The following is a 15,444-nucleotide window of genomic DNA, read 5'->3' on the forward strand; positions in this document are numbered from 1 at the left end:
CCCGCGTATGCCTGTTGGGGTTTGCTTGTAATAGACTCACACAGCAGAGAGCTTATCCTTGTTAATATTTTAATGTTATATTTGCAGCATAAATAAAAGGCACATTATATGTTTGGTAAGAACAGTGGCTGAAGGAACAAATTGATAAGTGCCAAGATTTTGTTTTTAAACAGCAAAATACAACACAGGGCCGTGCCACGACCCTCCCCCGCCCTTGCGGACACACAGGTCAACAGGAATCCACGGCACGGGCTAATGCTAAATTGTGAGGACCTGCTCACAGGAGCACTTCGGTGAAGAACGTTTTTTATTTGCTAGTGCGACCTGCCTGCACCTCCTCGCGTTCTGTTGCGAAAGGCAGAGCAAGTCAAGAATTGTACAACAAACCTGTCGCAGGGAGGGAGGGTCGGGGAGTCCAGGTTTGGATACATCTAAAAACAATTTCATTGCATAAGGAATTGCGCATCCATTCAGGAAAGTTGATATATGTCGATATATTTCTATATATATTCATAGATAGGTATTTTCTTTTATAGAGATACTACACCCTTGTGGTTAAGCTTTTCAGGGATTTCTTTTTGTGGGTTTTTTTATTTTCTTCCATTATTGATCGTAAAAGCTCTCCATATAAAACAGCCAGCTATTGGTTGAAGGGCAGGTGTCAGGTGGATTCTTCCACTACTGCAGTCCCATGCAAAAGAAGACTGGTTCTTTGTGCTGGGGGAAGGCAAATCCCGGGACCTGGCTCCTTGGGCGGCTGCTGTGAGGTGTGTGGGAGAGAGCAAGACTTTGTTCGACCTGGAAGGCCATGTGTCAAAGAGCTGCCGTCCTGCTCCCACAGAGCACCCGGGACAACTGGCAGGAGCCCGTGGACAAAGGTCATTCCTTTCGTGATGCCTCTAGTCCAGAGACGGAAGGGAGAGGTCACCTGTCTTGCAGGCCTTGCATGCGACACCCGGGGGTGCTAATGAGAATCAAGGCTACTGGATGGGCTGCCCTTGCTTTGGAGGAGTCAGAAATAACCTGTTCTCTCTTCCAAGGCAACGGAGCAGCTTTGGCCTGGGCTAAAACACTCCTTCCATCTGCAGTAGAAGAGAGAGGGGAGCAGAGGCCAGGGCGGGGCCGGCCTCATTTATGTGAAACGTTTTAAGATTGACTGAATTTTAGAGCAGAGTTAGTGGAGCAGATTTAAAGGTGAAATCGCTACCATGTTATTTCAGAGGCTGTAGGTCCCTCAGTTAGTTGGGCTCAAACGAAAACTCTGGCTCTGGGCAGTCTAGAACTTGGAGGGATCTGGGTTACCCTGATCTCCAGTGGGCCAAACCCATAGCCTCCAGGTTTCCATATCCATAAAAACGTGTGGTTGGGCCCCCATCTCTCAACAAGTTAAAAATTAACACCCCATTTTAACCCACAAGTGGATTTTCTCCACTGCAGCCAACCTCTGTCAACTGGCTTAGCCCTTTAAAAAACAAACAGACAAAAAACAAAGGCTTCTTGTGACTGTCAAGTATCATGGAGTTGCTTCGGCAGCTCAGTACTGTGTGGCAAATGGCAAAAGCAGCAAGTGGTGGTCTCGTAATGCGCCACAGGAAGGGAGTGATTAACAGGTCCTGGAGCCTGAGGGGCAGGCGGACCTTTACTTCCCATTACTCATTAAGTGATTCCTTTCCCAATCCATTAGGATTGAAAGATGCCAAGGGCAAGTCTACACTACAAAATTACGTCATCCTACGGTACTTCGATTTACAGCCACCGCAGTAATTAAACTGCACATCCACATTACGCTGCTTGTGTCAGCAGTGTGCATCCTCCCCAGGAGCGCTTGCACCAATTTAACTGTCAGCGTGGGGCGTTGTGGGATGGCTTCTGCAAGGCGGCAACAGCTGATGGAAGCAACGCAACGTCTACATGGACACCGCATCGGTCTAAGCGCTACGCCGGAGTTCTTAAGTCGGTGCAGTGGGCGAGTTACGTCGGCGGGAGCTGCATTTTAGCGTAGATGCTTATAGTGTTAGGTCGATGTAAGCTGCCTTGCGTCAACCAAAGTCTGTAGTGTAGACCGGGGCTGAGTTTGGGGTCAGACTGTGCCTCCCTGCCTGACTGCATAAGAAACCTCAGCGCAACGGAAACCGGCTCCACTACTGGCATCTGCCTGGAGTTCCAGAGAAAAAGCTGACAAACATCCAGCCCCTATCTTGGTCAAGTACCATTTGTAATAGACCATGCCGGGTGTGAGATAAGTTCCCATTTCCAGCACATCATCCTCCCCTCCCCATGCCTTAGGTGGAAAACGGCTAAGGCAACCTAGGCTACCTACAACATACCCTTCCCGTCACTCCTTTCTGCAATTATAACAGTCTCCTTCAAGACAGAAGGTGCTGGCTTTGTGCAGCCGCGGCCGCTACCGGATCCAGGGTGCGCTGGGAATCTGCCCCACGCCAAAAGCATCCGCAGCGCCTTCTCCCGTGTCCCCCACCCCCTCCCAAAATAAAAGCAATACAGCACAACAAATGCAGAACATATGGCGATCCAGGACTCTACAGCACTCCTGGGATGGGACTTTTTAACACAACGATAATGATTCAGTCCTGCAGTATACAGCACACAATGCTAAATAGGAGAAAAGGGCTCATGGGGGACAGACCCAGCTGAACAAAGGCAGCTTCTTGTTCCAGCGCCATGGTTGTGTTTGTGCTAGATTCCACGGGGTACAGACAACAGTGTCTCTGGACCTTTCCAAGTCCTTAGCACCTTTACAGTCAGCGGAGAAGTGTCTCAAAGATCAGATAAAAAAAGGTGATGAGCATGGTATAAAATGCCCAGATGGAGACTGGTTTTAGGAGGAAGAGCGGATTTTGTTCAAACAGGGCAACAACCTCTCTCTCCTTGTTGCTCTATAACATCCCACCTGGGTGCTTGAGGCAAGGAGGTGGGGGAGAAGAGAAATCAAGGTTTCTGGTATGCAGAGCCCTCCTGTGTTTCAGAAATAGCACCAAAACTGGAAATGAAGACACCTGAGCGAAGGTGCCCAAAGCTCTGCTCCAAAGCAGAAGTGCCCAGGGCACAGCCCTGACTAAGGAGACTAAAATCAAAGTGAAATTCTATGCATCGGTGCCAGCTGTTACATTGAACAAAGTAGCCCTTCCACACAAAACAATGTGTGGGGTCGGCTTTCCAAGGCCTCAGCCTGTACAGTGCGACAGATTCCACTAGAGGGCACCAAAGCAGCAGCCAGAAACAGCCAAGGCATCAAGGTCCCAACTGGAAATGCGGATTTAGAGCCACCAGAGCTCCAAACCTCAATGAAACCTCTGCCTAACACTGCTGACACCTCACTGTACATTCAGTCTGTCTCTGACCCAGAAGCACCTTATACCTCTACTGCTGGGGCTGGAAATTAACCAATCAGACATGATGCAAAATAAAGGACCCCTTCATTTGTGTCGCACATAACTGGGGCTGCAACCAAGGTGCACTAGGTAATGCTACATGATTAAGTTTCGAGGGGATTGATGTCTAGCCTGTAAGCCTGCCAATAAGCAAATCTCATAGGTGAGTCCAATGCCAGGCCTGCTTAATCGAACCTTTGTACGCAGTGTCGTTGTAGCCGGGTCGGTCCCAGGACACGAGAGGTAAGGTGGGCGAGGTAATATCTTTTATTGGACCAACTTCTGTCAGTGAGAGATACCCCAGACCCGAAGAAGAGTTCTGTGTAGCTTGAAAGCTTGTCTTCCTCACCAACGGATATTGGTCCAATAAAAAATATGTCCTCACCTCCCTTTGTCAATATGGGCTGTAAAAGGAACACCCTGCTTTAAAGCCACAGCTTCTAGGTTCAGAACAGAGCTCAGCACGTTTGATGTTCAAGTTCCAAGTGGCTCTCGCTAAGGACACGTATGTTTTCAAATGTTTCTTGTCTGAAGCTAGGCCAGACTGTCAAAAGGAGTCGAAGGCCTGTGTCTAATGTATAAGACATTATAAGACATGTGGGGGTGGGTTGGCTTAGAGAGTTCCTTACATTTCATTTGGGTAAACAATGGGTTATGGGTGGAAAAAGGAAACGCTTCACATAACTACCCATCCTGCCTCAGGACTCTCCTATCCTGAGTTCTCCTGGTGCCGCGTCTCGTAAACAGAAACTGTATGTTTGATGCAGAAATATTATCCTAGGTCTCCTGCTGGAGAAAAGCTTAAAAGAAAAAAAGTATGTAGTGGTTCAGGTCGTGGAGTGGGGGCGGCAGGGTGAATTTAAGAACTCTGGATTGGAGGTGGATGACAGCAGTCAGCTCAGGGCAGGAATCAAGCACCCACTTAACAGCACCCCCAACGAAGTGGAAAATCACACTGACTAGTGGTTACAACATGGGACTAGAGGATTCAGGAACATCCTGGGCTCACTGGGTCCTCTAATCAAGTCACAGGACTCCCGTGTACTTTATCCACCCTGACTGTAAAACCGGGTAAGAGGCCCACCTGGTTTTAGAACACAAAAGCGAACTCCAGTCTCCCCTCCTCTCCCACGGAGACGGCGAATCTTTGAGAAAAAAAAAATCAGTTACAAAATAGGCTGCTCCACGCGGCCGGAGTTCCACAATCACAGAGGTTAACCCACAAAACCCACAGCTTGCTCACCACGCAGTTCCCTAGTCCACTGAGAACCGACACTAAATTCCCTCCTGGAATGAGACCAGCAAAGTGCTCCTGCTCTCAGGGAACTGCACCACAATCTGGATGATATATTTAAGTCAAAAGTACTAGAAAATTAGCTCCTTCACCAGCATAGTGCTGATAAGTCGAGACCTCCCAGTTATTGCCCTGAACTTGCTAATACAGGAGCCAAAGGACCTGAGCTGAGCTGAAAAGTGGGGATTTTTGTTTGTACTTGGCTGCAGACCCACAAAGCACGGGACTTACTCAATTTCATAACCCAGCCCTGCCTGGTCCTCGAACCCACCCCTCCTCTCAACAAACTTGCATCTCTTTTGGCTGGCAACCAAAAGAAATCTTAAAGCAAAGGCACCACAATTCTGTCAGATGAGCTCTTAAAGGTGCTAGTCATTTCACGACCATTAATACTCAACCCTAATAGTAACAAGAGCTTTTGAGTACAAGATTACTACCCCTAGGGTGACCAGACAGCAAATGTGAAAAATCGGGACAGGGGGTGGGGGGTAATAGGAGCCTATATAAGAAAGAGATCCAAAAATCTGGACTGTCCCTATAAAATCAGGACATCTGGTCACCCTAACTACCCCAGGTATGTGTACTGTACATGTGTACATGCCATGACAAAGATGAGAGAAAAGCTACAATGAAGGCACGGAATTAGTGCCAGCTGCTCTCACATCGAAGAGCTCTCTGTCAGGAGCCCTGTTTTGTTTTGTTGTTCACTTTAGATTTTTTTAAAATTTTATTTTCTACCAATCAGAGTGTTGTCAAGCCACAGCGACAAGGAAGAGGCAACACTAATGCTTTGGTTGAGGTCCTACTCCACACCTAATTTTATCAAAAAGCAACAGTGGAATTCAAGAGATATACAGAGGGATCCGATCTTTTTAGTCTTATTTGGATGGGCTTGGGAGAACAAAAGGAGAAAATTAGTTTCTCTCTGCTATGAGCCCCTGAGGGCCAGGCTAGATTCTTGCTGAGATTGTCATGGGGTTCGACATTCTGATGTTGTAAGGAAAGAAATGCACGTCTATCATAATTGCCTCTAATTTATTATTATTTTTTCTATTATAACGGTGGTAAACACTGATTAAAAAATACCGCTCTGAATGAGTATGATCCTACAGCAGGTGCTTAGTCCTTGCTCAATAAGAGCTTAAAGGTACTTTTAAACACTGCAATATTTTTCCTGGCCTCGTGAAATAAGCCAGGAGGGGATCATTTTCCCACTGTGAAGTAGGCCACACATAAGGGCCAAAGATCACATGCAATCCAAAACATTCTGTGTCGTTCCCAGGAGGAGAAATTCTCATGAAAAGTAAGTGTGGGCAGTCAATTAATTGAAAATGGCATTAGTCACGGCCCCCTTTGGCCTAAAACAACTAATCGCTGAAGCAACAGGGATGGCCAGGGAAAGTCACTTTAGCTAACTCCAAGCCCTACGATGATATTGGGAAGGCTGCCTGAAAAGCCCAGAAACTGGGAAGACAAAAAAAGTTGAAAAAGCAGCTGTCACCGAACAAGTCCATGAGGATGTGCAGCCTTTATGTGGGTAGCTAAGCCAGCACAGGAAAATGGGATAAAAAAGGGCATCCCCCATCTATAGATCTGGAAGGACATTCCCAACGTGTACAATCCTCATTAGCGGCAAGGATGATCACAGAAAGCCATAACCAATGACCAAGAAGGTAGGACTTTCTCGACAGTGATCAGTAATTTACACACAGATTAATAGGAAATCATCTCTAGGCAAAGATGCAAATTATGGAAAAGCTGGTGATTTAAAGGAATAACCTAGCAACTGGTTTCATAAGTGTTCTAAACACACACTCAACAGTCAGTGAATGATATTCCTCATGATATAAAGGCTCCTCGGGGGCTGTAAACGCTGCTTGGCTACAGGACAGAACTTCACACGGGCCACATCTTTTCAGCAGGCTTCCTCTATGTCTGCAGTATTTATTTACTCGAGCACAGCCAGGCTATTTGCATGAGCAAATCCATGCAGTTGTGATTAAATGAGGCCCTAGTGGAAAAACGGGGCCCCTAAAATTCAAATCTTAGCACCGAAGTAGTTGTCCATTGAAACCAACAAATCTGAAATCCAATAATGTTATCTTCTGGGGTTTTTGGATCTGTTGTAACTCTCCAGAGCCCATCCTCTCCCTAGGTTACCGCCCTGATAACTCCCATACAGGTGACTAATCTAGTTAAAAGCACAATTACTCGTTTGCTTGACAGACAACTCACAGATGGACATCCTTCCTATGCGGTAAGAGCGGATCAGGAAGTGCTGTCTGCATGCAATGCACTGCACCACTTCATTTTGGTAAGAAAACAGCAAAGGATTTTGCCACAGGTTACTGGAGCTAGTAGGGCACTTTGGCAGCATCTCTCCCTTATGGGCCTCAATCCAGTGATGCTTCCTGCAAGATATTTAGCAACCATAGCTCTTCCTGGTTTCAATGGGAGAGGAGTGCTCTTGGCATCTCCGAGGATCAGGCCCTCTACGTGAAGTGGGATAGATGAGAACATTCTATATAGATGTGTCTGCTTCAAAATGGATGGGAAGCAGCTCTCAGCCTATTTACATTTCAGGCTAGCTCACAGCAAGGAACTTGGGAGGGAAGGGAAGGGAAGGGCTGATATTAAAATCAGGATTGGGGAGATTAAAATAAAATACTTAAAAAAAAAAAAACCTTTAACCTGTTTAAAACATTTTGCACAGTCATGATTGCTTTTCACAAGGTAGTACCAGGCAGGTGTGTGCCCCATAACGAAGGGGATCGCCGACATTTACACGTCCAAAACTCCTGTTTACTTCTTCTACATTTGTCCTTTTTACTAAGGCCAGGCAAAGATCAGCTTGTCAGTGAAAGCTAAGCTGTCTTGTATACTATTAAGCTAGCTACGTAGTTGTGGGGAACCCCCAAACCTGGAGCTGCTCTAGCAATACATTCATTCAGTGGCAAGCCTTAGTTGAAATGGACACTGAGTAGGAACAGAATATGTTTTATTCTGATCACTGATCCAGGAACCATACTGAGGGAGATAGGGGATGGAGTTACTGGTCCTGACAGCATTTGTAGTGCTCCTGCCAGTATTTCCAGAAGTAGCAGGTTATAAGATATTGGACCTAGAAATACAGGTGTCTCTTAAAGTACTGAAGTTATTTTCAATACGTTTGCTATCCTGAGTTTGTTCTGCGGAACATCTCAAAGGTGCCAAAGTTAGAATTTTGACTCCTCGCTGCATTTCCTTCTCCCAGGGAAGTCAGAGAGGACATCTGTGTGCTAAGCTCATTACCCAAGGAGCTCCCTAGGCCCCATGAAGGAAGTTGGAGAAAGTTTCATGCCCATGTACCTATTTTGAACACAGAAAGAGAAACTGTTGTTTGTCTTCAGCAGCCTGGGACTCAGACACGCTCAGACTCTGCTGGAGATTAAACTCACTTCCACCTCTTCTGTGAAACTACTGAGTTTTCTATTTAAATACATACAAATATTTTAAACACTGAACATTGTTTTAGCATGTTCAGTGACACACACTTCAAGGGGAAACAGTCAGCTTGAAATCTAGTCAATTACCATTAAAAGCAGTTTCTGGTCTACATGTCTCCTGAGCACTTCTGCCAACGTTTGCAGTTTTACAGGCACATTTTCCTATTTTTCCAAGATGTTTCTCCCTTTAACACACTAATGATTCAAACATACAGGGGAACTGACTAAGTGACAGAGGAGAAATACTGAAACCCAACTAAGATATTGCTAACTATGCAGAGTAATTATACAGGGGGAAAAAAGTTTACAAATAATTATTTTTTATCTCCAACTGCTAGCAATCTTAGGCATCACCTATAAAGAGGAGGTAAAAATTGTCAGACTGAAATGTGATTTAACTTGACTGCGTACATAAAAAATCATGTCACAAATTATGATCTTGCTTTCCCCTCCTCTAAACTTCAATTCTGGCTGGATGTTTAGTAGCTGCTCATGAACCCCCATAAAGATTAATGCTTTACACATCATCTGAAAGATGGAATTCCCGGCTGCTTCCAGATGGTAGAAAGCATTAGTTTATAGCTCTGTAAGTTCAGGAGAGCATACACACAAACCATGTCAGAACTGAAGTGGGTGGGGCACAAGGTGGTAATCAGAAGGACAAGATTTTAAGGTCTGGTATCTGGTGATTTGTCAGGGCAGGAAATATTCCGTGGGTACACTGTATGTTTCTAGCACCCAGGAGGGCATGAGGTCTCAGCTCCCAATAGTCACTGCTCTGTCTGGCCAGCCGTAGTTTTCTGGCAGGACCTGGTAGCAACTCCCAGATCGCAGACTTGTGTAATTTTTGATCCCCAGTGGTTAAGTAAGGAGAGCAAAAAGCAGCCAGATTTTACACTAATGCTGTACTGTCCCAGGGAGAAGTTCACACACCTCTCAATCAGTTCCACACCATTTTGGTAACGAATGCGATGGTTGCTGTACTTAAAGCTGTAGTGACTAAAGACTATAGTACCTATAATTCTTCTGCTTTCTCCTGCTTACTCAAACCCCTTGAGTCAGGATCTACAGCAAAATCACCCATTATCCAGAGCTACCTGAATGCCTGCCTCCAGACCCCAGGGAGAAGCAACCCCACCGTTCAAACTGTCAGAGACCGAGGTGTGTGAGAAATACCCTTGACTGGGTTGTTGTGTGTGCCTGGATGACTGGTCCTTTTAAGAAGGAACAAGAATGGGACCAGAGGCCTGAGGTTTTTTCCTTATTTGTGGGGTTTTCTGTTGAAAAAAGGGCTGTTTTGCAATACAAAACCTGTTTTGAACTTACGGGAAGAAGTCCTAGGAAGTTCAAAACAGGAAGGAGGAATTAAGATGGAGGATCGTACAACACCACAACTGACCACAAGGGGCCAGTAGCGAGCAGGGACCAGAGTCCACTACACTGACACTTGGTGAGTTTTTCCACTTCAAGCATCTCTCTGGTTTCTGAACCTCTTAAGCCCCTCCCATTACAAAGACACGTGCTGGGAAAAAAAGAATCAGCAATTTAGGGTCTGTCTACACAGCAAAAGCTGTGCATAGGCTAATCTACCGGAGCTAGCTTTAATCCAGCTAGCATGGGTAACAGAAGCAGTGAACACAACATGGTACGAGCTGCAGCTGAGGGGAGCACAAGCCCAGCATGGGCCCTGGGTACGTAACTGGCTTGCTGTGTTGAGTAGCTGGATTCAGCTAGCCCATGTGCAGTTTCTACTGAGCAGACAGACCCTTAGTCGTGACTGTAGCAGAGTGATCTATTTAGAACAGAATCCGTTAAAAAAAACATTGTCCGTTTTTGCTCAATGGATTGGTTTTCACAAGTCTGTTTGCAATCTGAAGCTTTCAAACTCATTACACAAATCCACTCCAGCTTATGCGGTGCTGGGAAGCTATTCCATTCTACTATGCCTTTGATTACTCCCTGTTTGAAATGTGACTGCTCACCTAAGTCACATGGTATTGTTTCAGTTCCAACTAAGAGTTCGAGGAGCAGGAAGAAGGAAAGAAACGATTTCAAGATAGCTGTGCAAACACACATACGTGCACATGCGTGTTGCTTTCCACCGACCAAAAATGGTCCCTTGTACAAGTCTCCATGGAAATTAATACGGTTTGTGAGCACCAAAGCAAATTCACTTTCGGTTAAAGCCTTTTCACACTTGTCCAACTGAAGCTGTACTTACCACCCCATCCCCTTCTGTACAGTCTACTGTGCAGCTGTATCCTTGAGCTGCCAGCCTCTTAACAGCTGAAGGTATTTGAAGGCTGCTTTATGCATGTGTTAAGGCTATCAATAGGCAGTATTTACCCAGCGGTGCTGTCTCAACATGCACCGGTGCTGGTGTTAAAATGGGCTTCCCCTACCTCTTGCTAAACATCCACTAGCTTTGAGACACTAATGTTAGCCTGCGGGCTGGAAGTGGAGTATGATCAGTTAACATGGAGAAGCTGTTTGGGCCTCCTGAGCCACACATATGAATCCAGCTATTCTAATGAATCCGTCAGAGCTATGCACCAAGACAGTGAAGTGTCTGCAAGAGACTAAAGTAGTTATAGTTACAAACAGATTCCCTGCTCACAGAATCTCAGGGATGGAAAGGACCTCAGGAGGTCATCTAGTCCAACCCCCTGCTCAAAGCAGGATCAATCCCCAGACAGATTTTTGTCCCAGATTGCCCCCTCAAGGATTGAACTCACAACCCTGGGTTTAGCAGGCCAATGCTCAAACCATTGAGCTATCCCTCCCCTGTCCTATTAGACTTCTGACAACATGGCCATGATCCCTTTCTGTCTTGGATTCTTAGCCAGATAAAGGCCCTGTGTCTTATCCAATCAGGCCGTTAGACTTTATAAACCATTTCCACGGTTGTTGCATTATCCTCACAAGATCCTGAAAACTCTGCTGATGGTATAGCTCTTTGTCATCAAGGAAACAGACACCCTGTTGGGACAGTCATACTCAAAGCACTTTCCTATATGCAAATTCTCTATATAAACAGCTTTAAGGGGAAAAAATGAAGTGCCTGATCTGGAATGCCTCTTGCAGTAACTACACACAGGTTCTAAACAGAGATGCAAGAGCGGCTAGCTCCAGAGTCTTTGAATATTGAGAGGGCAAAGAAACAAAAAATCTCAGGAATGATGATGTGTGAGAGTGTGTGCGACAAACACATGGTGGCAGTGTATTAAGAGATAACTAGGACCATGAAATACATTAGAGAATATGGCAGAGAGGCCTGGAGAAACCTGAGGGAGAAAAGGGGGAGACAAGACCCCTAATTAAAGAAGCAATAAACGGAATTTCCCTGTATCTGGGGGTGGTGGTGGTGGGGTCAAATTCTACATGCTCAGATTTTGCTTTGGGTATTGCGGTCCCTGGCAAATATTCCAAGTCTAGAGAAGCCAAACTACTGACGGTCAAAAGTGGCAAGTGCAATTTGAGGTGGTCTGGCAGCTCAGGGTGAAAGAGCTCAACTGAAGGAAAAGCGTCTTTAAAGAAGGAAAGAAAGATGAAGTGCTGAGAGTTTCACCGATTGATGGGTTTGCTGTTGCACAAATTCACACAGCATCCCTTTCCGGCTCCCAAAATACAAATTCAAATCTACAACTATTACCCAGCAAGCAAAAGGTCAATGACAACCTAAAGAATGTACACACACACACTCACTTTGGCAATAAGCAGACAATTCCAAGTGCCTTTAAAATGTCAAGGCTGGTTTTAAATCTACCCCATGAACCTGGAAGCTCTAAAAGTACTACATTTGCTCTTGAGGAAAAGCAATAGATATACCACTACCAGGAGCAGAAGAAAACCATTAAAAGAGGTAAAAGGCCAGGCAAGTGGGATATGCTTCCACCTCCCTCCGTTCAAGGCCACCACTTTATAAGGTCATCAGGTTAAATGTATGGAAGATAATCCTTTGACATGTGTGGGGTTTGTTTGTTAAATTCAAGACTTGTTGAGATGGGTAGTGGATTTTGTAGCCGGTTAATTCCAGGACTCGCATTATATCCATCTGCCCCAGCTCATCCTTTCATGCATCACACAGAGCAGCTTTGCACGCAGTCCTGGCAGACAGCAGCTCAGTGCTGCTTTACTGTTGTATGGAAGATTTATAAGCAGGCCCTTTTCTGAAGAAGGAACCTGCATCATTAGCAGCTATGGCGTCAATTAAGAGAGAAGCACATGAAATGTTCACAGTTCCTACTGTATCAGAGGGGTAGCCGTGTTAGTCTGAATCTGTAAAAAGCAACAGAGGGTCCTGTGGCACCTTTGAGACTAACAGAAGTATAGGGAGCATAAGCTTTCATGGGTAAGAACCTCACTTCTTCAGATGCAACAGTTCCTACTGCTGCACCAGTGACTGCGAACACATACTTAAAACCCCCACAAGTTACAGCAGTTAATGATGGTTAATTGCATGTGAATTAGAGGTGCCAGGCTTACTTCAGAACCAGAAAGCTTTGGTGTCAGGGAAGTTAAACCCATGGAGTTAGGAAACCCATTATCCTCAGCCTTTTTAATCTCAATAGCCCGAGTGGAAAACTCGGCCAGTATTCTTGTGCCAAGGTGCAACGTTTCAGGTCAGCTAGAGCAGTGATGGGGAAACAGATGATTGGAAGCAGCAAGCTGTTAAAAATAAAGTGACAGCACCAGTAAATGTCACAGCCTCCCAATAGCTACTTTCCTTTGCTAACAGGTGAAACTTAAAATAGCAATAATGCCAAGAGAAACCACAAGCCAGGGGAGGTTTAGTGTTAACGTAATTGATACCTGAAAATGAACCTTTCAAGATGCATTCAAATGAGGCTCTTTGTGTTCTGATGATTCTGCAAGCTGATTGACCATCACTAAGGGATCAAGAAATCCCTCAATCTGAAGCCATCCTGTACGGACAGGTGATCACATGACAACGGTTTTGGGCCAGGATCTGTATAGGATATGCAGTATAAAGAAGCTTCCATAGCTGCCCTTAACTTACTTTAAAAAAAAAAAAAATCCATATCTGCCCCCACTAAGCAGGGACTTAGCTATGATCAGTCTCTCGGTCTGCACGTTCTTATGGGTTAGTTCTTTGTCACGTGGTTTGTGACATCATCTGCCAGCAGACTGAGACTGTGGAGCCATAATGACGTGCCACTGTACGGGCATGCTCAGTTCTGTCCTTTGGCTTGCCATCTGAGTGAGGACCGAAGTGGCAACAGCTTCAGCTGCAGAGCGGACGCTGAGCTCGTTGGGGGATGCTGTCACGGAGCTGTGCTGGATGACAGGAGCAGGGGAACCGGTAGGCTCAGAGCTCTCCTTTGGGCTTTCTGTTTTCAAAAAGAAAAAGAAATAGTAATTGGAATGGAACCCATCATGATGCTACTGACATTAAGACTGGGCAGTGGAAAGTGAGACCAACTCTACCAAGCATCCCTGGAGGATGAGAGAGTTAATCAGACACTATGCTTTACTTTTACATGGCGGCCTTTCGACCTGCCTGATCCCAAAGCACTTTGGGAATGGATACACCGATCCATGTGCAGGAACCATTTAACCCAGCATTGATATGCATCCACCTCTAAGAGGGGGTGCAGCATGCACCAATTCTATAACAACTACCTAGGAGAGGATGTAAAAAAGAGTAAGAGCCACTTGAAAAAAGCAGGGACAATGTAAGGATTCAGAAAACAATGATCGAAACTAGGATCTGACTAAACCACCCCATTTAAATGCAAAAAGCAGCGGGGGGAATTTTAAAGAACCTCGAGTTAGAAAGAGAACTGTAGCAAAAAGGTGCTAACATCAAAGCACAGACAATAGATCTAGCGTAACTTTCCTATAATACAGCTATGTCCTCATTATAATAAATGTACTTTCCTACATGATGTTTCCTGGTATAGTACTTGGTTCGAGGCCATTTAGCCCAGAGACTGAACAGTTCCTTCGGAGTTCTTACCATCTGTTGGGTGAACACACAGAGAGGTATGTAACAGAAACCCTTCCACAAGCTGACCGCATACCCGTTACAGCAGTTTTTCTGAATTTTATATAAATTATCTGGTTTACTCTTTACCGTTCTCTAGAACATTACAATCAGTTAGACCTCATCACAAACCACTTGCTCACTAAACTTTCCTGTAACTTGAAGCTGTGGACAATGAAGTGAGGACAAGACAAAGCCAGCAAGCTTCTTCTGCAGTCATATAATGGTCAACACAGATTGGTTTGTCCAAACTTTGGATTCTCTCCCACTGTGTCTGGGCAGGGGTGCTAGACAAAAAGGATGATTTGTGACTGATCTCATGCTACAGTAAGGGTGATCAAACTTCATGCTTTAGGAGGGTATAAGCTCATTCATTATCTGGCTAAGTCAAGAGGAAATTCCCTCCTGCACAGCTGGTTAGATGAATTATGGAGAGGATGTGGTTATCATCCTCTGAAGCAGCAAGTATTGACCTATGGTTGGATACACGGGATTCCTATAACACACCAAGCACGTAAAGCCCATGTCACCAGAAACCAGAGAAGAAATTACAGCCTCATTGTGCACAGCTGGGAGTGTTTTAAGATCCAGATTGCCACTAGATCTTTTCACATTGCTCTGTATCCCTTCCCCAAACTCATTTTACCTCACCCTCGTAAGTGAGGTGCTGGCTAGGACATAGCTAACAGAAAGATACAGCTAGCACAGTAGATTTCAAAAGTGATTTGGGGGTGAAGAGGGAGGGTCGAGCAAAGCAACAGAACAGTTTGGCATCCCAAAAAGGAGATTTACTAGGCATTACAAATAAAACAACCCAACTGTACATAAGGCAGCTGTAATTCCATCAAGGGAATCTGGCATTTTTGTTTAAGGACATGCTTAGTCATAAATCTTTATAATAAAAAAGGCAGCCAGGGAGGAGGGCGATAGGGTAGGGAGGTGTGAATTTCATTTTTATTATTCAGATGTGTGATGAATTCCTATTATTGGAGTAGACAGACTGAGGAATAAAAATAGGAACTGTAAACTCTGGAAGTTAACAGGAAAAATCATGTTGCATTATACACAAAGAACACCTGTCTGCAAAGGCTGGGGGATGGGGATGAATTTCACGACCACATTACTCAGGCTGTGAGTCACTGTAATGACTGAAAATAAACTGGCTATGCCAGGGACCTGCAAGGCAGATATTTGTGTTCCATTTCGTCAGAGGGGAATGCTTTGGAGATTCAGAATGGGATGGGCGTCAGAAGTGTGACTATGGAG

At 45.2% G+C, this 15,444-nt stretch overlaps 1 protein-coding gene across 10 annotated transcripts in view; it reads right to left on the minus strand.

The window, feature by feature from the left end:
- Window positions 1–55: 55 nt before the first annotated feature.
- LOC101942323 (cyclic AMP-dependent transcription factor ATF-7) overlaps window positions 56–15,444 on the minus strand; it is a 118,017-nt gene continuing 102,628 nt past the window's right edge. For 9 of the 10 annotated variants that reach the window (XM_024109881.3, XM_065575938.1, XM_008173287.4 and 6 more), the window contains one exon: window positions 56–13,522. In XM_024109881.3, coding sequence (XP_023965649.2) covers window positions 13,305–13,522 — 218 coding nt within the window. In that variant the 3' untranslated portion in view covers window positions 56–13,304. The other variant, XM_065575941.1, reaches the window with a different exon arrangement.

The sequence above is a fragment of the Chrysemys picta genome, chromosome 22 (genome assembly GCF_011386835.1).
Source record: "Chrysemys picta bellii isolate R12L10 chromosome 22, ASM1138683v2, whole genome shotgun sequence".
NCBI lineage: Eukaryota > Metazoa > Chordata > Testudines > Emydidae > Chrysemys > Chrysemys picta.